Here is a 25,112-nt window from a genome sequence, read left to right as displayed (position 1 = left end):
TTGGGGTGAAAAAATGACGTTATGTCTATGATTATAATAAATCATTTTGATTAATTAACCTTCCTTGTTAAAACGTGTTCCATGGTGAATGAAGGTTCTGTTGAATTGTGTCCAATGAAGTTTCGGACGTCATTGGTCACGTGACTCTGTTCAGACGAACCAAGCCTCGTTTCGTAAGTGTGTTGAATGCGCCGGAGCTTCAGCTTCAAACGTGCTGTTACTAGTAACAGGGTCAGTTGCAAAAGTCTCTTCTCACAGTTCTCACTGTTTTCTACAGTAATTGGTAAATACTTCTTTACACTAAAACGAACCATCAAATCTTGTAGTGACTATGGTAACGCTTACCCGATGCGTCTGCCACAAATCTCACGAGAACTGGAAGAAAGTTGCGCACGCAGCCGTCGCCATCTTTAAAATTAGAAGGAGGCGTTTGCAGGCATTGCTGGTGTGCAGCCAGTTAATTAAACTTGGGCAAATTTCTACAAAAGTATTCCAAGCATGGCTAATCGAAATATGCAACAAGTTAACATGCAAAGCAACAATTCTCCTCAACCGGCGAGACGCGGAACCGACTCACCGGCGGCGGAGCAGACATCGGCGAACAAAGACAGCCCGGCCCCGCCGCCGAGGCAGTCCCCCGTTACTGAACAAATGGAAGGAGCTGTGGAAGGAAGCGGCGAAGGCCCGACAGAAATGACCCTAGACATTACTAGTTTCCGAAAGCCCGGTGAAAAGACGTTCACTCAGCGCTCCCGTCTTTTTGTCGGCAGTCTCCCGCCGGATATTCCAGAGGAGGAGTTCAAAAACCTGTTTTCTAAATATGGGAACGTCAACGAGGTGTTCATCAACAGAGAGCGGGGCTTCGGCTTCATTCGTTTGGTATGGAAAATAGTTCTACTTGTTGGTTTTAACGTGAAGCCTCAAATATAATAAACACACACACATATAGCAAGCTTTTATGTAGCATTACTAATTAATATATATTGGAAGGTAGCGTCTTATATTTGAGAGTAAATTATTTATTTTTTTGCAATTCTACATCCTATACGTTATGTCAGGCACACTTTAACAATGTTGCGTGAAAGCAATGTTGAGGGAATGCGTCTTTATCCCTTCAGGAAACCCGAACTGTAGCAGAGATCGCTAAAGTCGAGCTGGATGGGACTATTTTGAATAATCGACCAATCAGAGTCCGCTTTGCCACACACGGTTCTGCGCTCACAGTGCGCAATCTGCTGCCTGTGGTGACAAATGAACTGCTGGAACAGGTAGAGTAGACAAGAGAAGAAAACTACTTAGTAAAATCTGCATGTATTGCTACAATGATTTATGCATTTATGGTTACCTAACTTCGCTGTATCCTCAGGCGTTTTCCCAGTTTGGACCAGTGGAACGGGCTATTGCTGTGACAGATGATCGAGGTCGTCCCACTGGGAGAGGCATTGTGGAGTTTGCAAGCAAAGTAGCAGCGCGTAAAGCTCTGGAGCGCTGCACCGAGGGAGCACTGTTGCTGACCACGTAAGGAGCAGAGGGATGAGGCTATTTAATGAGCTGAAAACATTTGAATATGTTCATTCTGGTGTTGAGTTTGTAATTACATTCGGTTCTTTAAAGTAACTTGTTTTTATTTTAAAAATGCAGCAACACCACATTAGGTCCTTGCCATTATAGAAGTGAAAAAGATGGTTTTAGGATTAATTTTGTCACCCTTCATCGGTATCCCCAGTACTTCCTGTGGCGATGTTTCATAGGATTAATACAGTAAGTCTGAGTGTACAGATACATGAGTCTGCACAAATTGGACATGCTTTCAGAACTTATTTCCATAATCACTTTGTCACAAATATGTGAGCAATATAATCAAATCATTCTCCGGTGAGAGTTGTCACACAAATGAAATCCTAACTAAATCTCCTGGGACTTCAGCTGGTGACAGTAGTAGTAGCTTAGCATCACATGAAGCAGTTTTCCTCCTACTGAACATTCTAACAGACCCTACAGCATGGAGGAGATGTCAAGAAGCTGCAGTCCAAGATAATGGAGCTGGAGTCCATCTGGAGAAGCAGCTGAAGGGTACTGAGAAATGCTCGAATAGCAGCATGGACAGTGAGCCAGCAGTTGTGCAAAAAATGCAGGCCAGGAAGGGCTGGGGATAGCTGGTGAGAAGTGACTGAATTTTTAAAATAAGAGGAGATTGTCCAGTGGAAAATTAACTGTCCTCATGGCATTTGGCAAAACAGGTTGCCAAATGCATATATGCGGATCTCCCAAATTTTATTAACCAATAGAATAGAATAGAATAGAATAGAATTCAACTTTATTGTCAATGCACAGGTACAGGGCAACGAAATGCAGTTTGCATCCATCCAGAAGTGCTTTAGTGATATAGATATATTACAATATATATTAGCAATAATATAGATATGTAAGTATATTACAGAAATGGGTCTATTATGGTATGTTACAATGTACACGGTATGAAGTATGTTGTGAATATTCTATAACTATAAGTATGTACAGGCTGTAGTGAGTACAAGCTATGTACAGGCTATGAACAGGATATAAATATGAAATAAAAAAAACTATACAGAAATATGAGATATACAGTTATACAGAAATGTGAACTATGCAAGTTATAAACGGTTGTAGGGTTAAAAATTTTTCGTATGTACAGAATGATTATTTACACAGAACTACTGTACAGTAGTTCTGTGTAAATAATCATTCTGTACATACGATAATATCTGCTAATGTTAGAATTAACAGTTTCTTCACCTCTTTCAGAACACCCTGTCCTGCCATTGTGGAACCTGCAGAACACTTTGATGATGAGGATGGTCTTTCTGAAAAACTGCTCCAAAAGACTCCGAAGTACTATAAGTAAGCAATGAGTCATTTTGCAGTCACATCGTAATTCAGTGGATTTGTTTCCTTCCTTTGATACTGTTGTAGACAACTGAAGGTCCGTATCAGAGGAATGCTATAATTCGGATTTATTGACAGTACTTGCATTTTCTCCTCAGGGAACGAGAACAGAAGCCACGTTTTGCTCAGCCCGGGACGTTTGAGTTTGAGTTCTCATCTCGTTGGAAAGCTCTTGATGAGATGGAGAAACAGCAGAGGGACCAGGTGGACAGGAACATTAAAGAGGCTAAAGAGAAACTGGAGGCCGAGCTGGAGTCAGCCAAGCATGAACATCAGCTCATGTTAATGAGACAAGGTGTGATCTGTGACCTTTATTGCTCATTTTTACATATGGAGTTTAATACCAGCCTGCTAATGTGGATAATATCTAGTAATGTTTTGGAGATGCTAATCAGCTTTTCGCATATATTTAGATGGAAGAAAAGTATATGGACCTTTCCGAAATGAACTGGTTAATAATACTGTTAGTGTTTTCTCTGATTTAAAAAATGAAAGAAAGAAAAATTGTTATTTCACAGAACTTGGTGAAAATAAATATCATGCAATATAATGTAGCCTTACAATCAGTTGCCTTTCCAGTGAGTCTCTCATTTCTTGGATGAACTTTTTTACGTTTACTGTCATTGATCTAGACCTAATGAGACGTCAGGAGGAGCTGAGGAGACTTGAGGAGCTTCGCAACCAAGAGCTACAGAGACGAAAGCAGATAGAGATGAGGTGTGCTTCTTTATTTAAGCGGTTAATGTGATTAGTATTTACTGTAAAGGGCCAAATGATATTGTTTTGCTTCTCTCGAGGCACAGATCTGTTAGGTTAAAAGTCGTGGTTCATTTTTACCCCACTTGTCCCATTTATTTTGGTTGTTTACATATTAAAAATAAATGAAAATTACTGGACTAGAATCAATCTGACGATAAGATGCTTTCTTTTAAAGCTCATTGAGGTTTGTGTTAATCGATCTGCAATTGTTCACACATTGTTCACTCTTTGCTTTGTAGGCACGAGGAGGAGAGGAGGAGGAGGGAGGAGGAGCTGATGAGGCACAGAGAGCAGGAGGACCTGAGACGCCAACCAGATGGCTTCAAACCAAACTACATGGAAAACGTGAGTACAGATGGAGCACATACATCCACCTGCCTGGTTACTTTCTATACTGATGTGAGGGTACACAGCCACCTAAAATTAATAGCATCTGCCAGTAATGTAACCTAAAGGCTGGTGTTTTTTTTAATACTTTCTTACTTAATACTTACATACACAACCTGTATATTTATGCATGTCACATCGCACCATAGATTTTGTTTTGTTTTATATTTCATTTTCAAAGGTCTAAATGTAGGAATATAAAGAGATTGACTTATTGACTTTGATGAAACTACCTAAGTAGTGTGATACACCCTGTATAGCCATCAATACAGAGCTGTACCTTTACATCTTACTTCATAACCTTCAGTTGTTGGACTTTGTTACTAGTAGTGTGTCTTATCTGTTGCAATCACTTTTATTCCTTTCTTGAGGAAGTAGTTTTAATATGACGATGTATCCTGTACTTCATACATCAGTTCCAAAATAACCCATAATTTTAACATGCTGGGTTGGTTGAAGTTATCATTTTTGGCTTCTAAGAGCAGAAGTAGTGTGAGTATGTCAGACCACATGCACAAATGTTGGGTTTAGTTTGTGCTTCAGGTCGCTATCCTTATAGAAACATCCCCAGAACTGACATTTCTTTTATAGTCAGACTTGTGTAGAAATCTAGTTTGACAGCAAATTTGATTAGTAGGAAAAGTGCTGCATGCTCTTTTGTCAAACTAGTGAAAGAAATATTATTTTTTGGAAACTGCGAGCTTGGCATGTGGCTGTTACCGAAGTGGTTATTTGGAACAAGAAGTTACACCACTTAAAGGTCAGGTATCACAGGCTAGCTTGCTAACTTTAATAAGTGATATTATTAGGAATGATAACTGTTTCCCTTTCTCTGGTCACAGCACTTGGTCATACCAACACTATTGTGTGCATTGTAGATATATAAATAGCATTCAAATTCTTCTATTTGCCAAAACTGTAAGTTGGAATCTTTCGTTCTGTAACTGTAAAATAAGCCAACTTATGCAAAAATAAGCAGAAAACACAAATTTTCTAACAAATGACGACACTGATGAAATTTCATGATTCAAAACATTTCTGTGACTGGAGTTCACTGGTATATTAACTTTGTACCCAGTTTATACGACTAACAAGTTAATACAAATAGCTAACATGTAGCAGCCCTCAGTGATAGTGAGGGAACGTCAAGATTAGCTTCACTTCCCTGACCCGGTGGCTGTGTTTATATTTTATATACAGCCTGTGGTCTTTGCTGAGCAGAACATGTTTTTCCTGTTTGGATTCATTTTGCGTCACTTCAACTGACAAGAATCTGACTCACTATATTTTTTTTTGTAGTTTTTCTACAAGCTTTATTTGACTTCAAGCTAGAGCTGGGCGATATACGATTTTTTCATATCACGAAATGTTTTTTTCATTTCAGGCAATAACGATATATATCACGATATAAGCCAAATGACTATATTTGTAAGATTTAAAAGTGCAGTTGCTCACAAGTAAAATGTGAAATAATCAGCAGCTTGTTTTGATTTAAATATTTATTTCCCATAAGTCAACAGGGTAGATGTACTTAAGGAACATGAGGCTTTTTCAGATAAATAAAGGCAAATATTGCAAACTACACAAAAGGCAGCCGCTAAAGCGTTTAAGTTTCAAAATAGAGCAAACGAAACAGACTAAATTGTCAATTCCACTTAGAAACAAAATATTAATTCTAAAAATAAATCTTAGTTTGTTTTACAGAAGAACAGAAAAAACTGACTAACTTTTGTCAATATCAAATAAACTGAGAACTAAAAGGAAATTCTCAATCTCTCCTTGTTGTATAGCTGAGCTTTTCAAACAGTTTTAACAGTTACTTTAGTCTGACAAAAGCCGAATGACGAATTAGCGCTTCCAGTCAGAGACTGAGGCTACGTCCACACGTACACGGGTATTTTTGAAAACTGAGATTTTCCGTTTTCGTTTTAAAAAATAATCCCGTCCACACATAAAGGCAGAAATGAAGGGAAACGCTGCTATGAACATGCCAAAGCAGCAGGTGGCGCTAGATTCCTAACCGTGCAGAAATGTTGGCCAATTAGAAGTCTAGAAGCCTCGGTGGGAAAAAGTAAACAAAGCTGGGGCGTAGAAGCAGAACAGAGTCGTATGTGTGGAGGGACAGTAACTGTGTGTATGTGTAAGCATTTAAACACTGCAGAGAGTAGAATTAACAGTAACAGTATTGTAGAAATTCATTTCACCGAAACAATAACGTGGCGCACAGTGTGACGTCAAAAAATGCGCACACCTTTGACGCTGCGTTTTCTCCGTTTTTCTAGTCCACACGTAAATGCAAAAACGGAGTTTTGAAAAATATCCACCCTGGCTGGAGTTTTTAAAAATCTTCGTTTTCAGTGACCAAAAACGCCGTTTACGTGTGGACGAAAGGCGCAAACGGATAGAAAAATCTGCGTTTTCAAAAATACCCGGGTACGTGTGGACGTAGCGCATGCACCAGTTTATTGTATTTCCAGACTTGCTTTCGGCACAATTTACAGTGCACGCTACTCTGTTTTTTGTCAGACTTGAAATAGCCGAAATACCTTCACACTACGGAACTTCTATGGCTCTTCCGTTCGACAATCTCTCCGGCATTGGAACCATCATCTGTTTTCTCTTCGGTCATGCTCGGTTGATTTTTCTAGTCAGCACACTCATTTCCTCCATTACCCGGGCGGTACGGTGGCTGGCTGCTTCCCAAACAAATACACATGTGCGGCTTGGCACTTGTGCTGTACGTAACAAGTCACGTGACGTGACGCTGCGGCTGTGATTGGTTCGGCTCTGCGCTACTTAATTTGGATTGGCTGTTCTTTTTTTCTTTTTTTTTAAGAGGACAAGAGCGGCGAGGTCTATCGCAATAGTTTAATTTTTCTATCGAGAAAAAGTTATATCGCAATACATATCATTATCGTTCTATCGCCCAGCTCTACTTCAAGCTTTATTTGACTTCATCTCCTGTTTATGAAAGCTTGTAATGCTTTATTAGTTGCAGTCAGAGCCATTGAATACTCAGAGTTGTCAGTGGGGGTTCAAAATGCATGATTATTGTGATTGATGTAGAATTCACATAGTTCCTGAAATGCTTATTAGGCATTTCAACGATGTAAATATGTATAGAGAAAACTGTTTGTTCGTAGTTAGTACTCAATAAATGGTGACCTACAATATTTTTTTTAATACCATATTAATGTATATGTAGTTTATGTATATTTATTCCTAAGTTAAATAATAAAGGATTTACAGTAAGCCTTATTTGTTGTCGTAACATAGTCAGTGATACATATTCAGCATGTTGGTGTTAATTTGTTTCTTTCTTTCTTTTTTTCTTTTTCCTCATAAAGCAAAAATTAATTGGCTGTGCCACATTTATGTGTCTGCTAACAGTATGGAATAACATAGCCTAATCTGTCCAATGCATCATTAAATCTCTAATCACACATTACGCTGTAAACCACCAGCATGGTTTAAGAAACTGGGTTTAGATGTGTTGTTATTTAAACGTGTTATCTTTAACAAACACATCCCAAATGTATATGCAGCTATAACTGCTCCACTATTGTGAGGATTGTTAATCGACTCTTGGCGTTTTTTGATTGTTCTTATTTAGTTATTTATTTAAATAAATAAAATTGTAATGAAGGAAGAAAATATGACTGCAAGACTGGTCGTAGTTAGGACCCTCATAGAAACTACATCCGTCTCAGACTTTGTGTAGTTCAGATGCTGAGCTCAGAAGATCATGACAATGTTTTCAAAACTTTAAGCTGATTTATTTTTATCTTTTAAAAGGGGTCTATTTAATTTTTTATTTTCTTAAAGAACTACAAAAAGCTTTTATACAAAATAAAAATTAAGTATTAGCAGTATTTTTGCAGAAGTGTTGTTTTAGGTAATTAAGCTATTAATGTCTTAGTGCTCAACAGTCTTATGTGGCAATCCACCTTTTTGTAAGGATGTGCCTTAGTTTCGTTTCAGTTAGCAGGATGCACATGCACTAAACAAAATCTGAAGTCAAATAGTGTAGCTCTGTTGCACTGCCAGTTTCTAAATTAAGTTCTCATGATCTCAATACAGGTTGTGTGAATAGAGTTTTTGCTACATAGACATTTTTGCTACGATTTTAAAAGAAAATATTAGTTATGTAATAAAACATGTGACATCCACCCCAACCTGTTCTATCTTATTAAAGTGTAACATGTAGGGCTTAACTTTGAAAATATCTTTACAGAGTCTATAAATATCTCGTTTTTAAACATGCTGAGGGCTCTGTATATGATCAGCTGGTAAAAAGCAACATTTAGTGTTAACAGCAGTGACTATTTGTAATGATCTGACTATGCTGTCATGTAGGTGTGTAGCTGTTCGTATGATACTGCATTTTATTGATTTCTGTTATAACTTTTCTCTTCGTGTCCTTTGCTGTGTTTAAAGGTCCTGTTGGCGTCTCTTTACTTTCACATAGCAAATGGATGCTGAACAAATGTACTTAGACCTACCAATGTCTGCCATCTGTCTCTTATGACTTTTAGTCAGAGTAGTAATCAAAAAATACAGTACAAAAAATGGAAGTGTCAATGAACATGAATATTTTTGTAGTAGAATACCTGAGAAAGAGCAATTAGAAACCACTTTGTATTAACCAGACAACTAAGAGGGTTTCATGTTTTGTTTGTCAGGACATTTGCCACTTAATGTGGATATAGTATATATCCACATAATAGTAATATCTTGCAATGATGAGTAAAATATTTTTTTAAACTTGCTCATGTCCTTGTAATTTGTAGTACTTAGGTGTAGGTTGTAGTACAATGTTGTAGGTTTTATTGTCTCCCAAGAATCTAAATCTTGCATTTGTTGCTCTCTAGAGTTTAAAGTAGCAGTAAAATAATCACTGTTTGATAGATACTTTAGTGCAATTTTAGTCAGTTTTCTAGTGTCAGTCAGTTTTTCATAGTGACCATTTAAAAGGTAAGTACAGTAAATGGTACAGAAGTTTAGAATCACAGTATTTCCAGTAACTTGTTTCCTCTCCCACCTTCTCCAATGATATCTTTGATGTAGGCCACATTCATGATTGTTGTTGAACTGTATTATGAAAGTCTGTTGTATAGATTGTGATTTAATTGTGGAAATGTGCATATCGACCTACTCATACAAGTTTTACTTTATATTAAAATAGAACATTATTTTTTTTTTTATGTTTTCTCATACTAGATTTGGTCTGTTTTGAATCTTAATTACTTTTTGTGTCTGCAGGATTGTGTGTGTGTGTGTGTGTGTGTGTGTGTGTGTGTGTGTGTGTGTAAATGAAATGTCTTAGTAGGGGTGTTGTGTGTGTGTGTGTGTGTAAATGAAATGTCTTAGTAGGGGTGTTGTGTGCGTGTGGAAAAGCGAGCGTGACCATGGGGTCGGACACACCAAAATGACCTTTTAAGCGGGTATCACCAAATCCTCGCCTGTCTGCTACCATTAATGTACATGTACATAGATTTTTGACTTTGGGTAAATATGGTGACTGTGTGCGTTTTGTGCTTAGCTTCCAATGCAAACCAAAAATTACAACACTAGTTGTTATATGATATGTTTATGTAAAAAAAACAAAAACAAAAAAACAAGGAAAGAACTTCAGAACAACATTTTTGGATTTACAAAAATTACAAACCAGTTATATTGTATTTATATATAATATTTTTAATTATTTAAAGGAGAAATGCACTTGTACATGCTGTACTCAGATATGTCCAAGTGCTTTCATTTTTATACTGACGCGGGTCTGTATTGCAAAAACTGTTGTTATTGGTCGAGAGAGAGGCAAAATGGACTCTATTTACTTTGTTCTCCATCCTTGACATTCTGTAACTTGATAAATTACTACAAATGAAGGCTCCCTTACAGTATTGTTGCAGTCACCATGCCGTCCTTGGATTCACATATGAAGAACGTGCTTTATGAAATTTGCCAACTTGGTGTGTCAGATATTAACAGTTTTATTTGATACATATTTTTACAAAAGTAATTTGTCCTTGTTTGAATAGAGTCAAAGAAGCACTAAAGCTAACACTAAATTCTAGCTTTACTACAACTGCTATTCATCCAAGTGTGAGATTGCTTGTCTGCCATTGTGTGGAAATGTAATGATTTGTGAGTGTGAGTGTTCTGCAGTTGGCTCTCCGCTGAGCGTTTGTATTTTAGCAGTGTTATTCTGAAGGCTTCTCTTCACTTCTTCCAGAGAGAACAGGAAATGAGAGTGGGTGAGCTGGGCCCTCGTGGAGCCATTAATATGGGAGGTATGGGCATCATTGTGTAAGGACTGGTTAATACAAAAACCAGATCAAGTGATTTGTTTTCATGTTTCAGGTTTATTCTTCTTGCATTCCTAGTGGCTTATTTCCAACACTGCAATTAACATATATTGGAGTGTTTTTAATGCTTTTTCAGTTGGAAATGGAGTCAGTTGGGATGCAGTACACAGCAGTAAAAATAAACTATGTTCCTCACAATAACATGGACTTGATACTAACAAGAATTTACAGTGTGCTGAATGGGTACTGTCTGTTAGGGTGGTGGGGTTGATAGTTTGAGAACTACTGGGTCTCTGAGCCTTCATCCTCAGCTCTGTGTGGGTCTGACATAATAGATAATAAATGTTAAAAACATATTCATTTATGTGATATTTTAAGTTGTACAAGTCTTGGCCTTTAGCCTTGCAGTACATGCAGACTTAATTCTTTTTCTTTCATGTTGGGAATACAAATCATGTCTTCAACAATTTGTGATCTTCTGAGTGCAGGATGAGGGGCTGGGGACTGTGGATTCTCATTATATAGACTCGACACATTAATCTTAATGTTAGCTGTTTAGCATAAAGACTATAACCTAGGATTGCACATCACCTTATAAACCATTCTGCAGTAACTCATTTAAATGTCTCATAGCAACTCAATAACTCATAGCAAAATGTCTAGCTAACTTCATTTAAAGAGAGTACTGTATCTGGTTCGTAATGTGTGCTTTTCAGTGTAACTGTCTACAGTGCTTTAAAAAAATGATTTGCAGGTGTCATACATTTGACATGATTTTTTTTTCTCTATTATTTTTAAAAAGTCAAAGTATTCCTCAGTTTTTTTTTTTAAAGAAGCTTAATATTACAAAGCTTTTGGTACACTGTAGATTTAGGGCAAGCGTCTGGTGGTACTTTAACTCTGCCAATATAGAAGCATCTGAATACATGAATAATTCTGCAATCTGTGAACAGACTATAATGGAGCTTAACAGAAGCTTAATGGAGCTTGCAATTTTTCTGCAAAAATAAAAGCCATTTTGTCTGTGCTTGCTCCATAACGGCCTTCTTTAGTGCCTCGAAAAAGCAAGAGTAATTAGTGTTGTAATGTATTAGATAAAACGGGCGACCCAAGCAGGGGCTTCAGTTTATAGTTGGCCTTGTATTGGGTAATGTTGGTGAGTGATTTCTGTTACAGGATGAATTTCACTTCTGGAGCTCATCAGCTGCTAAATTCATGTTCTTTGTAAAAGTAATGTCAGGTCATCAGGCATTGTTGGCACCATCAAATTCATGTAGTTTAGCTAAGTTATAGCACCATCAATTCTTGCTAACGTTATTGCTGTGTGAGTGGAAATGCTAGTTGAGTAGCTTTACAAATTACTTTATCAGCTAATGTGATCCATGATATTAACTTTAATAATAAACAGTATTGATTTTAATTAACAATCAATTATGTAACTGTACATAGCAATGGTTAATATATTTTTTTTACTTTAATAACTAAAAATTTTCCAAGACACAAGTGACGATTCGTTAGCTAGCTAGTTGTAACTTGCCTGCCCTACCTTAATCTGTCTTTGGTAACTTTGTGGATTGCTGTAAGAGATCCATGACATCCAGTGCAGTGTTATAATGTATGACTAGGGATGGGTATCGTTTAGGTTTTATCCGATACCGGTGCCAAACTGGTACTTTTGAAACGGTGCCGGTGCTCAAACCGGTGCTTAAAGAATGGAGAACACAAAATTGGTCCAAAAACCTCTCATGTTCAGCTGGTTTTTTGTAAAAAGATAACAATGTTAGCCTTTTCTGCAGCTATGGGGCATATATGGCATCACTCTTGGCTGGAAGCAGTGCTTAAACAATGGAAAAAAACACAAACTTTATCCAAAAACCTCTCATGTTTAACTGTTTTCCACTTTTTCTTTGGTCATTTTAGCCTTTTTGGCCAGGGTGAAGGGAGTATCTGCCATCAAACAAGAAGACAGCCGCATGTAGCTATGATGATGTTTGCTAGTTCACCTTACATGCATTAATGTAATAACGTGGTTAGCCTACTCAACGTAAATTACACACGAACAACATTAAGCTACTCACGCAGAGAAGAACGGCTGCTGCTGCCATCATCCTTATCATTTCTGCTACACTGACAGGGCTAGGGGCCAGGACTCTCCTCTTCGTGTTTTTGGGGGATGTTGCATAACAGGCAACCCACCCGCAGTAGATGCGCTCGGTGTGAGGTCTCGCAGCAAGCTATCAAATACGGCGCATTTCTGGGCTTTTAAAAAGAAACGCTATGCGTCGCCAGGTGTTTAATCGGATTCTTGGTGTTACCTCCTTTGACAGTATCACAGTATCAGCTTAAAGCACTTGTTGCAGGCTGCTGAGTTTGCATATTTTGCTGTGAAGTACAGCCAGGCTTTTGACCGCTTCGCCTTGGGCATTTTTAATCTGTAGCTCTGCTCTAAAAAAACATACGTACCTGGCCCCGCCTACTATCCTCGGAAACGTAAAATGATTGGCTAGAAGTGTATCACAGCTCAGGGAAAAAAAGCACCGAAATAAAGCACCGAAATGTGCGCTGCTTTTCGGTCTGGTTACTACCGTTTATGTCAGATGGCACCGGACACCGGTACCCATCCCTATGTATGACAGTCTTTTATGTTCCATCAAGGTTTAGCTAATGCTAAAACAGTGTGCAAGCTGTCACAGAAAACATTTTAATGCAACAAGATGGAAAAATTGGGGAACTGTTAAGGTAGATGTGTAGCATCTCCAAAATCTCACAATTAAAGTTACTACTATGTAAGTAAGAGGAAATTGAATAGTATCCTTAATCGTGTTTTCATTAGTGTAGAAACCCATGTAATTTCGTATATTTTTGTTAGCTTAGAAGAAACGCTTCTTTTGTACATGGAAACAACAGATCCACTTTCACTAGGCCTGTCATAGTGTCATTTTTCTGCAGTGTCCAATAATACCCAAACACTGAGCTCTATGTTTCTAATATATATGTACAGAGTGAAGTACAAATACTGTAGTTGGTTCCAGTCTGCTACCTGATCTCTACCAAGTCCTGCACACTGCTTCTTTAACACATGTCATTTGTTTTAATATATAAATGGTGTTAGATACACTTTGAACAACTTTCTTTAATTTGTTTTCTTTGATATCACTTTCGCCTGTCCCAGTGACAACTCCATAAAGTTCTTTTCTGAGTATGCTACTTTAACCAGTAAATGAAATAATATATGAATACACTGAATGTATGGCATTGTTTGTAAATAAGAGTCTGGCAGAATTATGATGTTGCTCTGAAACTATTGATGGGGGATATGTAGATGTTTGTGTTAGTTAAACTGCCTTCGCTGATCTAGTCATGTTGATTATACCTGAATGCAAAGTAAAATATGTAGTATGCGTTTTATTTGTTTATTTATTTGTATTCTGATAATAGTCAGTTTTCAAATGGTGATTAATCCTCATTCAAAATGCTTGAAAACTTGTGTACAATGCTCTTTCTATCTCCTATAATTTAGAAGTATGATTGATTTTCTTAAAGAATGATTTTCTTTATTTTTTGCTCACATCTTTTATCATGTAAAAGAAATATTGGCCTAATTCAGTAAATAGGATTATGTTGATCATTGATTCTGAATTGAGAGTAATTTTCAAGTCAAGTTGATTATTAGCTCCAGAAATGTACAGTCTTTTGAGGTGGGGGTTAAATAATGAATCACATGTTTGTAGAAGTCTTTTTTTGGGGGGGGGGGGGGGTAGTTGACTATTACTATCTAGCTTCTCCAGCTCTGTATTTATTGTGATTATGGTGATGTGCAATCCAAGGGTTATTAGAAATCTATGGACTTTAGGAGTTGGTGTTATTTTTATTTATTTATTTTCTGTCTTTTACTTACCATGAGGCAGCCTTTATAATTCTGTCGGAACATAGTCCTTGTCCACTATTTTAACTTAACGTTGGTTTTTGGTTGTAAAATATATTTATTTATTTTATCTCAAGTATTATGGTCTTGTCGGTCATTTAGTTGGTTCATTGTTGAATTGCCATGAAATTCTGCAAAAACATTTGGGTGATGTATCCTCATTATTCTGGTGACTTTGGCTTTATCTTGTTTATGTCACTCTGAGGTTGACATCCTGGTTTTAACTGTGATGCTGATGAAGATTTGGATGGATTCCTATGAAATTTCTCAAAATAGTAATTCCCTTTTTGTTGCTCGAGTACATCTCGTAGACTCCAGGATCTTTTACCTTTTGACCAAAAACCAATGTTAACTTTTAAAATATTAACAATAGCTCTGTCTTTAAGCTACCGTTGATTTACATTAATTACACTAAACTACCAAAAGACCAACCAATGCTCCGTTGTTTTGCGTGTAGATGGCTATAACCAGGCCTCTGCGGGGCCCAGTGGTAACCAAGGTCAAATGATGGGCATGAGTGGAAGGGGAGGACCCACTGGCCCAGAGGGAACAGCAAAAATGGGGACACCATTGATGTCAGAGAATGGAGCCATGGTAATGTATATAGAGAAATAAAGAAATGTTTTTCCAGAAGAAAAGTTTCATTTGGCTTCCAAGAAATTTCTAAAAATGATTTTAAAAAGTAATTGAACATCAGCCAAGCCTTAAAAACATTATACTGGGAAAAATTAAGATTTTACGAGCTTTGTTAAAACTGGAAACCTAACTAACAGTTTCATTCCTCTCTCTCCCTTTGTCTACGTGGTTTATTTCTCTCCCGTTTACTGTTGGATGATGACACTTGGATCAAACTAAACACTGACTGAACCCATTCTTGAAAATCCTGCTCCTTGCATCATTGCTCTTCTGGCCTCTGTTCATGTCTTTGTGGGGGGAAAATTCTCTCATACTTGCAACACAACTTTTATATCAATCCTTCAATGTTCCCACCATTTCTACAACACCAACGTCATGATAACACAGCGAAATGATAGATACCCACAAGGCGGACCCATGGTGGGGCGACCCGATGCTGGCTCTCCAAAGCAGCAGCAGCCGCAGCAGCCAGCACCACTGGGCCCCCAGGCTGGACCAGCTCCAGGATTTGGGAGGGGCAGTCCTGTGGGGGGAGTCTTTGATGGACCAAATAACAAGCGTCGTAGATACTAACCTCTCTTGGTATTCATGGATCTGTGTTAATGAGCCCTAATTATTGTTTTTACAGTTTACAAGCCCGCTACCTTTCCTGGGCATTTATTTTGTAATTGATAAAATTACAGAACATGCTTTTTATTTAAACTTGTCCTCAGTGTTTACTTTTTTGTAGAATATGATTCTTCCCTCTGTGGTCCGAATGAAGCGGGGGGTTTTCATTGTGGATCCATAGTTCCATAGCATTTTAAGGGATGCTTTTAAGGGTAGGCAGGTTTGCAGTCGTAATGACTTCTATTGTGTGAGATAAACTTTTAAGTTGGTTTAAGGGAATTTTAAAATAAGGTTACAAAAACACAAAGTCAAAGTTCTCAAAAAAATAGTGGTGTTATTCCTGCAATTTGACAGTCAGTACCAACAAATGTTACATCTCCAAAAAGTTGATTCTGTTCATCTGGACGTAGCGTTTTGTGGGAGAAACACTACGAGAAACAGCACATCTGCATCCACTGAAGGAACAGTGGTCTGTTCCTGACCTCCCAACCCATTGTTCCTTCAGTGGGCTGGTTTCAGTCATTATGCAGATGTACTGTTTATAAGATTGGGGAAACCTGCAGTCAGCTGAGACTGAGTCACTTGGATGAGTGATGAAACGTTTCTCCCACAAAACGCTACGTCCAGATAAACAGAATCAACGTTTTGGAGATTTACTTCCCTGGATGATTGAGAATGCATCAAGACGTTTTAAAACAAATGTTACAGTTTTAAATAACAAATATTAAGTGAACTCAAGAATGTATGATAACATGTTGCCGTCCTCAGTGTGTGCTGACCTGTATGCAGGCACAATGAGTAAACGATGATAACTATGGGTAGGAACTGTACAGTATGTACTATAGTATGCTATGGTGATGTTTCACCTACAAAAACAGTTGAATGATGCAGTGATTCAGCAGTGATTATTATTTTTGGTTTGTTTTTATTCATTACAAGACAGTTATGATGCATCACATTTCTGTTTCTTCACTACACATTTACCTTACAGCACCAAATCAAGACATTGGTATGGGAAGCGATATATTATTATATTGATATATTGTTGGGTCCCCCACCGCACCCTTCCAGTTATGTCAGACACCCGGTAAAAATGTTTGTCTCGAGATGTTAGGAACTGCTTTCAGCTCCTGTTACGTGTTCTGCTATGTTCATTGTAACAAGCTGACGAGCTTTACCAGCATGGGATTTTGAATATCTCTCCAAGACTGGGTTATCAAGATTAACAAGTGGTAACCTTTTGAAATATTTATAATTTGGCATAGCAAACTGAAACTTAGACTTGTTACTTTAGATTTGAGTCAAATATTGAAGTACAGTATTTAGACAAAAGTACTGGGTAGATTACATCTACAGGAGCTGCTCAGCCATGGGACTACATGCCATGAAACTCCTGGCTTACAGTTTTTGTGCTGATGTTAATGGTAGAGGAGGTCTGGAACTTGGTTGTCAGCAAATATTCCACACTTTGTATCCATGCAGCCAGTGACCCCGCTCCAAAAAGAAACTGTTGCTAAGTTGCAGTTTTTGCTAAATCAGTGGTCCCCAAACCCCGGGCCACAGACCGGGTGTGAAATTTATGGTCTTCAGGGTTTTTATTGGTTTTTAGTGCTATTTTCTTTTTTATCGTTAACTCTGTTTCCCTGGATCTTTTCCCGTGTGTTATGAACAAATCTTTTTTTGGTACCGGTACTGGTTTTATTTTGTTGTATTTTTCCATGACACCTTAAAGGCCGGTCCGTGAAAATATTGTCGGACATAAACCGGTCCGTGGCCCAATAAAGGTTGGGGACCTGCTAAACGCTTCCTCTTTGCAATAATACCACGTATCATTGTGGTGATATATCAGAGGCAAGATCTTTCACAGGCTGCCTTGTTGCCAGCGTTTAACCCTGTACTTCTGTCCATGCAGTGTATCTCCATGTGACTGTCGGTTGTACTTGCTTTTTCTGACATTTTCCAACCTACAAACCATTAAAGAACACGTGCTAGCATGTTCTCTGAATTTTCACATTGACCTATAGTCAGTATTGGTTTTTGTGGCTACCTGTCAGTGCTATAATGATAAATATCCAGCAAAGGTAAATTGCTAGGAAGGTAAATTTTTATGTCCTTATAATACTTTTTTTTTCCTTTGTGTTTTGATCGTGGTGTTTCCTTTGTACATTCTTACAATTTTTGAGGAGCTGTTCAGACTAATGGAGAGTGAATGTTTCAGCAGCTTAAATCATCCTGTATTTGATGGTGAAGAGAAATAAAACATTTGTAGGAACTTGTTTCCTTTTAATCAAAAAGTTTCTTTTTTTTAAGCACTCCTTTCACTTACTGTGTAGTTAAGACTCTATCATGAGTAATGTGTACTGCTTTTAATAAAATTACAGTGGATCTACTTATCCATGAGCACAAATTATGTTGAACAGTGCTGTTGCTTCTTTTCCAGATAGTTTTTGCATAGTGAAGGTCATCTTCCTGTTGAAGGGAAGTGTGCCTCATCAAGCAGTATCCACACGGTGTGGCAATAAAACACCCAAATCTCTCTTTCCATTAGCAGAGCCCCCTCCAAACCTCTTCCACTATACCTGAAAGGGTGTCAAGCCTCTTGTCCAGCATCTTTTTGTTTCGTCATTAATTGTCATCCAATTCCCCCCCCCCCCCCCCCCCCCCCCCCCGTTTTTGCCCAGTGTCTTTGTTTCTTTACTTTTCTTGTTCTTTTAACATTTTGGCTCAGAAGTTGTTGTTTTTTTTTTCTTTCCAATATATGTTACCACCCATCATTGTGGAGTTGCCTGTTCACTCTTTATTTCGAAAGTATTGTATTGTGGGAACCGTTTAATGAAGCCACCACTTGAAGACATGTTAAGTGCAGATCGAGCTATAGACTTCAATTCATCCTGCTGTGTCTTTGTATTCTTGTAAAGCCCAATTTAATGCAGGTCAAGTTTATAATGCAGCACTTTGCTCTATAAATACAATAGTGAAAAAATGATTTTTCTAAAGTAAAGTGTGTACTGGCTCCAATATCGGTTTCCTCATAATGCTAATTTGGCAGTATATCATTTGCAGTCATTTCCTTTATAACAGCTTTTTTTTTTTTTTTTTTTTTATGTTTTTAATTTGTTTCAAGTTCCAAAATGATCTCAGCTCCATCAACATTGTTTGAAATACACAAAGAAGCAGAAGAGAGCGTAGTAACGCTCTGCTATTTAGCTGACTGCAGTTCATTTTCACTTGGACAAAAAAAAAAAAAGAGAGAGAGATTCAGGAATCTGGAGTACTTTGTGAACTGGTATAGCTCAGAAAAACGTAGATTCATAAATTGGCTTTTATTGTAGATTATGGACAAAAATTGAAATTTTCTTTAAAGAAAGATTGCAGTTGGTGATTCGTGTCATTGGACCAAAGGAATTAAGCCTACTAGAAAAGGACTTTTGTAAATATTAAAGACTGGGTAATCATTTATTGTTGAAATATTTCTAATTCTACATTTGCAAGAGAAAAGAGTTTTCTTTCAAAAACAAGGATATTCTAAGTGACTCAGTGTTTGAGCTGTGTTTTATACATTTATACAAATCACAACAACAGCCGCCTCAAGGCGCTTTATATTGTAAGGTAGACCCTACAATAATACATACAGAGAAAAACCCAACAATCATATGACCCCCTATGAGCAGCACTCTGGCGACAGTGGGAAGGAAAAACTCTCTTTTAACAGGAAGAAACCTCCAGCAGAAATAAGCTCAGGGAGGGGCGGGGCCATCTGCCGCGGCTGGTTGGGGCGAGAGAAGGAAGACCGGATAAAAGATGCTGTGGAAGAGAAACAGAGATTAATTCAAACATGGAATTAAATACATGACTGAATGTCAAAGTTCAGCTTTAGTGAAAATTGTTTCAAGTTACTATAAACAATATCAATTAAATTGTAATAATTTAAATTAAAATTTGAAAATTAGTTAAACAGATTCTTTAACTTTTTTAAATTAGAGATTAAATATTAATATGCAGTGAACAATGACGTTCAAATTTTTGTAAATGATGCACAAACAATAATTGGTATGCTGCATTAACATTTTAAGCCCCACCCTGTGTGTGTGTGTGTGTGTGTGTACTGTTGTCACCTGTTTGCTGTTTTGGTGTGGGTGAGACCCTTCTCTTTAGATTGCTTTTTTGCGTCTTTGTGTGCCCTGTCAATTTTAAAGGGGTATGTGTTGCAATTCTGTACATAATCACGTGCTTCACTTTGTTTAAAAAAACAAAAGATGTTCCTGGTTCTGTGTCAGTGGATCTGGGAAATGTGACCGGTGCTAAAGAATAGATTACAGCAGGTAAATAACTTTTTCCTCTCTTCATGTTTGTATTCTAAATCATACATAAATGACTTGTGTGCTTTTCATAGTTTACTCTCTGTATGTATAAGTTTGCCTTTCCTTGCTCACTGGTGCAGGCTATGTGAATATATTTAACAGTGTGCATATTATTATGAAGTCACTTTGGGGTGTAAAACTGTGGACTTGATCCATTTATGTGTGTGCCGTTACCATTCTCGGTTTGCAATCATAATTGAAAGCATGATTGTCAAGTCTTTTTTTCTTTTCTTTTTTATGGGAAGCAACAGAATCAATTTGATGTTGGAGATTTGACAACCTTTTAATGTAATAAAGCTAAACCTGAGATTAGTTAATCGTAAACCTTTAGCATTACCATATGCTATGACTTCATGTCCACAATGCATTTCTACTGTGCTGACAGATATCCACTGAAGTTAGGATGGTGTTACATGAGCGTTTACACTCATGTAACACCACTTGTGAGCACAAGATGGTGCAAGTCATTAACACTTGATTCTTAAAGGGGAAAAGGAAAGACTCACAAATGGGGTAAGACTACAACATAATTAAGCACTTGGATTTTCTAATGGGCAATTTAAAAAGGACCTTTACGAAAAATACGTTTAACAAGATCACCACTGAACAGTCTTAATTTTTCTCCACTTTTAATCTGTCTTTTCATAAGAGGCTGTTGTAGATCAACGATGCATCTCAGCTCACCTCCTTTACCTAACCATCTTGGGTGTGATATAAGCCACGAATGAGGTTTCTGTCAGCAAGAAGGATTTAAGTCTCTCAGTGATTCTGTCTCACCACACTTCAGGAGCTTTGTCATTTGCATCACATGTTAACATGAGGTGGAACAAACTTATGTACGCACGGTCACGGAGCGAAAAGAAACAAAATAATGAACAAAAAACTAATTTTTTTTAAAGTAATAAATAAATAGTTGGGTTTTTTTGGTTTGGTTTGTTTTGTTTTTTTACAAACAGAATAAGTAATAAAGCAATAAAATAAATAATACGATAAGTAGAGTGCAACCACCAACAGATTACGACGTGATTGAAGCTTTATCACTTTCAGTGGCTTCCAAAAGTATTCGCCCCCTTGAACTTTTCCACATTTTGTCACATTACAGCCACAAACATGAATCAATGTTATTGGAATTCCACGTGAAAGACCAATACAAAGTGGTGTACACATGAGAAGTGGAACGAAAATCATACATGATTCCAAATATTTTTCACAAATAAATAACTGCAAAGTGGAGTGTGCGTAATTATTCAGCCCCCTGAGTCAATACTTTGTAGAACCACCTTTGCTGCAATGACAGCTGCCAGTCTTTCAGGGTATGTCTCTACCAGCTTTGCACATCTAGAGACTGAAATCTTTGCCCATTCTTCTTTGCAAAACAGCTCCAGCTCAGTCAGATTAGATGGACAGCGTTTGTGAACAGCAGTTTTCAGATCTTGCCACAGATTCTCGATTGGATTTAGATCTGGACTTTGACTGGGCTATTCTAACACATGGATATGTTTTGTTTTAAACCATTCCATTGTTGGCCTGGCTTTATGTTTAGGGTCGTTGTCCTGCTGGAAGGTGAACCTCGGCCCCAGTCTCAAGTCTTTTGCAGACTTGAGGTTTTCTTCCAAGATTGCCCTGTATTTGGCTCCATCCATCTTCCCATCAACTCTGACCAGCTTCCCTGTCCCTGCTGAAGAGAAGCAGAGCATGATGCTGTCACCACTATATTACGCACATCCCACTTTTCAGTTATTTATTTGTAAAAAATGTTTGGAATCATGTATGATTTTCGTTCCACTTCTCACATGTACACCAATTTGTGTTGGTCTTTCACGTGGAATTCCAATAAAACTGATTCATGTTTTTGGCTGTAATGTGACAAAATGTGGGAAAGTTCAAGGGGGCCGAATACTTTTGCAAACCACTGTATATAATGAATATAATGCTATTGGATACAGTTTGCAAAGTGTGGTGGAGGTATGGTCTTTGGCTCTGCTGCAGGGAGGGGTGGTGCCGGGGAGGCTGATGGGGCAGCTGCTGCTTCCAATCTGCTCTCAGTACCCACGCGGTAACAGGCACGCTCCTGGACAGCATGGACTCCCATATCGCCACAACATGTCAGCTTCCGGCTGATGTACAGGATCAGGTGGTCGACCCCCTGTCCTGTACATAACCACCGCTCGCTCCCCTGTAGCAGAGCCAAAGACCACACCTCCGCCACACAAGGCTGCTCTGTTAGTTGGTTTTGGACCCTATAATGGACCAGTTAAGGGCAGCCCAGTGGGCCCTGTGTTGTGGACACCTGCTCAAATGCAGGTCACATGACTGATCCATCAGCATGTGTGTTGTTGTTTTTTTTGTTTTTTTTCTTTGTTGTTTTTTTTTTGGTATAACTTGTATAGTTGATTGCCCTTACCTAAATTGTATGATTTGAGATGTGTAGGATTTGGTCCAACTGATGTCTCAGAGCATCAAGAGTGAGTCTTTGCTCAGTATATCTTATCATAGTAAGATGATGATTTCACAACTTATTTGACATTTTTGTTCTATTTGCTACCAGATAAGAGATCTTCCCATAGTCTAGTAATGGTTTATTTTGTATTTTTCTTTTAAAAGACAATGTTCAAGTTGAGAAGACAAATTTTCAGTGCCAGTTGACGTGACAACCAAATTTGCTACCGAGCACTGGCTTTTTGACCCGTTTGGTTCTCTGTATTTCAAACGGAGCTTGTGTGTGAATGAGAACCAATTGTCCTGTAGTAACTGGGCGGCAGCACCAACTCTTACTACTTACTTGCTAAAGACAGTTTGCTTTTCTAAGTAAACCTTTGAGCTGAAATTGACCACACCTCGATTCTTAACAAAGATGAGTTGGACCTTCTTAACAACCAACCCATTCATCCTCTTCATAACTGCTAGTTTAGCACGTGTCCACGTATATTGATGCACACATTCCTGTTTGATTCCAGTGCAAGTTTTGTTGAAAACAAAAATCAGTCGACTTCTCAGTTGGTCCAAAACCATCAGTTTTGAGGTAGCTTTGGCTCATTTACTTTCTGGCTTCACATCTACATTACTCCAGACTGAGTGAAAATACATTGTTTCTGCCCACTATCGTTTGCATTACACTTCGCACTTATGTTTTACAACTTTAAAGTTTCAGAGTTGTCCTTAGTCATGCTTTCAGTCTTGGAAAACATTTGCTTTATTTCCTGTATTTGTCATGTCTTACAGATCCTGCACTGATTCCAGTGATCCAGCCAAGCAACAGGTAAACTGTCTGTGTATGCTTAGTTTAAAGATTTCTATTTGATAAATAAATAAAACTTTTGAGTTACATCCACAAAGATCTTGGATGTCGACTTCATGATTTATTGGTCAAAAATGACCAAAAACATTATAGCTTAGAAACTGTGATTATTGTCAACATATAGAACTGGAGGAAAAATATTTAAAATATCATGTCACATTCGACCTCTGACCTCTCTTTGAATGTCAATAGATTGATCTGAAGGACAAAGTGATACTAATGTTACATACAGCCTTTTAAAATGATAGTAGGTTTCCAGACTGGCAAAAACATGTTGGCCTGGGAGACTTTGAGTATCATTGATAATTACATTATGCCTTTAAGTATATTACAGTTACAGGTTATAACTGTTTTAATACATAAGAATTTGAAAACATGTAAAATGTTCCAGATTTTTGTTTTAAATAAACATGTTATCACAAATGTTTTTCCACTGATATTTATTACTAAATGAATTTTGCTTAAAACAAAAAATAAATATGCAAAAAATGATGGGAAGTATATATAAATGGGTTTCAACAGAGAAAATAGCAAAAGGCTGCACTTTGTTGTGCAGTCTTCTTAAAGTATGTTTAAAAAGAACAAGGAAAACACAGCAATTACAATTATATTCCCTTAAAAGTAAACGCTGCCTTAGCTGAGGTTTGTGCTTTGAGTACTTCTTGTTTCCGAACCCCTTATTTTTAGTCTTGTTAGTCTTAGTCATATGTCATTAATAATTTTTCCATTGAATTATGATTTAGGTGAAGCCAGCATTGTGTAGTTATAAAAGATTTTAGATATGAAAGGTGGTTCATATCAGTTGGTCGACTTGTTACAGTAAAACAAATGCATTTAAATTTCTACTCCCACTAAATGATTTACTGTAAATAAAAAGACTTGTAAAACCACAGTGCTGTTGATGACTCTGATTTCTCACTTTCTGGTTTTACTAGGGGGGGGGGGAATCGATACTGTGTAGTATCGTGATATTTTGTTTGCTAATAATGTATTGATACAGGGACAGCAGAAATCGATACTTTGTTACAAAAAAAGTTTTTGTGGACTGGAACTCTGACTTCAGAGCATGTTGATCCTTTTTCTGAGCAAGAATCCTGACATTCCTTCACTGTCCAAATGTGTTTAACTTGTTTTTTGGCAGCAATAAACATGACAGTTTACTTATTTTAATTTAAGACATGTTTTATTTTAATTAAGTTTAAAACTTTTTTATTTAATGTAAAATTATATTTTGTTTTAATTTAATGGTAAATAATTTACTTTCAAATTCTTCAGTTGCTGAATGGGCTGCATAGTTTTCATAAATTTCATAGTTCAGAATAGCTATAATTGTACCAGATGGTTGCATTCAGTTAAGTTGGACTAGACTGTAATACAAACCGTTCAGTTTGTCAACAATAAAACTGACTGAAATGAGAGAAAGACTGAGTGTGAGACTTTGATATTAGATAAAATGAATATTGATAAAGTTTACCTTTATGTACAGAATCTGAATATCGCAAAATATTTTTAAAAATTGCAATAATATCGTATCGTGCGTTAAGTATTGTGATAATATCGTATTATGGGATGTATGGTGATTCCCACCTCTAGGTTCTACACAGTCATCCTTTAGTACTCTTTATTTTTTCTGTGTCACAGTAGCAATATGGCCTCAGCTGTATAAAATCTGAGTTTTTAATAATAGTCTTTTTGTTTTATTCTTGATACAGCATGAAGGATTACCCTGGGGTTTAAAGCCACTTTTTGTCATTAAATGTCTAACTACAAGGGAGTATTTTATCTGAATGTCTGGGCCCTGGGTCTCCTCCATCCTGTGGCTCCATGTACCTACTATTAAATACTTAAACGCTCCCACACACAGGTGTTCACATTGTCTGGATTGGCTGCTGCCTCTAAACATG

General features: G+C 37.4%; 2 protein-coding genes across 6 annotated transcripts in view; both read left to right on the top strand.

The window, feature by feature from the left end:
* The first annotated feature begins 385 nt into the window (after positions 1–385).
* Positions 386–23,245, top strand: pspc1 (paraspeckle component 1). 5 transcript variants are annotated; one of them, XM_026158380.1, is made up of 10 exons: positions 386–879; positions 1,119–1,268; positions 1,367–1,518; positions 2,785–2,880; positions 3,024–3,220; positions 3,558–3,642; positions 3,924–4,029; positions 10,307–10,364; positions 14,762–14,898; positions 23,133–23,245. In XM_026158380.1, exons 1-10 carry the CDS (start codon positions 499–501, stop codon positions 23,142–23,144), a joined length of 1,374 nt encoding a protein of 457 aa, XP_026014165.1. In that variant the 5' UTR covers positions 386–498; the 3' UTR covers positions 23,145–23,245. The 5 variants fall into 5 exon arrangements, with proteins under 5 accessions (XP_026014165.1, XP_026014164.1, XP_026014168.1 ...); XM_026158379.1 differs by lacking the exon at positions 23,133–23,245 and adding an exon at positions 15,328–16,089; XM_026158383.1 differs by lacking the exons at positions 10,307–10,364; positions 14,762–14,898.
* The window catches only part of LOC113015974 (rho GTPase-activating protein 20-like), a 40,976-nt gene continuing 39,012 nt past the window's right edge, over positions 23,149–25,112 (top strand). The window contains exon 1 of the mRNA XM_026158377.1: positions 23,149–23,169. The gene's annotated coding sequence lies outside the window, so the exon portion shown is untranslated. The remainder of the gene's footprint in view (positions 23,170–25,112) is intronic.

The sequence above is a fragment of the Astatotilapia calliptera genome, chromosome 23 (genome assembly GCF_900246225.1).
Source record: "Astatotilapia calliptera chromosome 23, fAstCal1.2, whole genome shotgun sequence".
Lineage (NCBI taxonomy): Eukaryota > Metazoa > Chordata > Actinopteri > Cichliformes > Cichlidae > Astatotilapia > Astatotilapia calliptera.
This window is presented reverse-complemented; position numbering and strand designations above follow the sequence as displayed.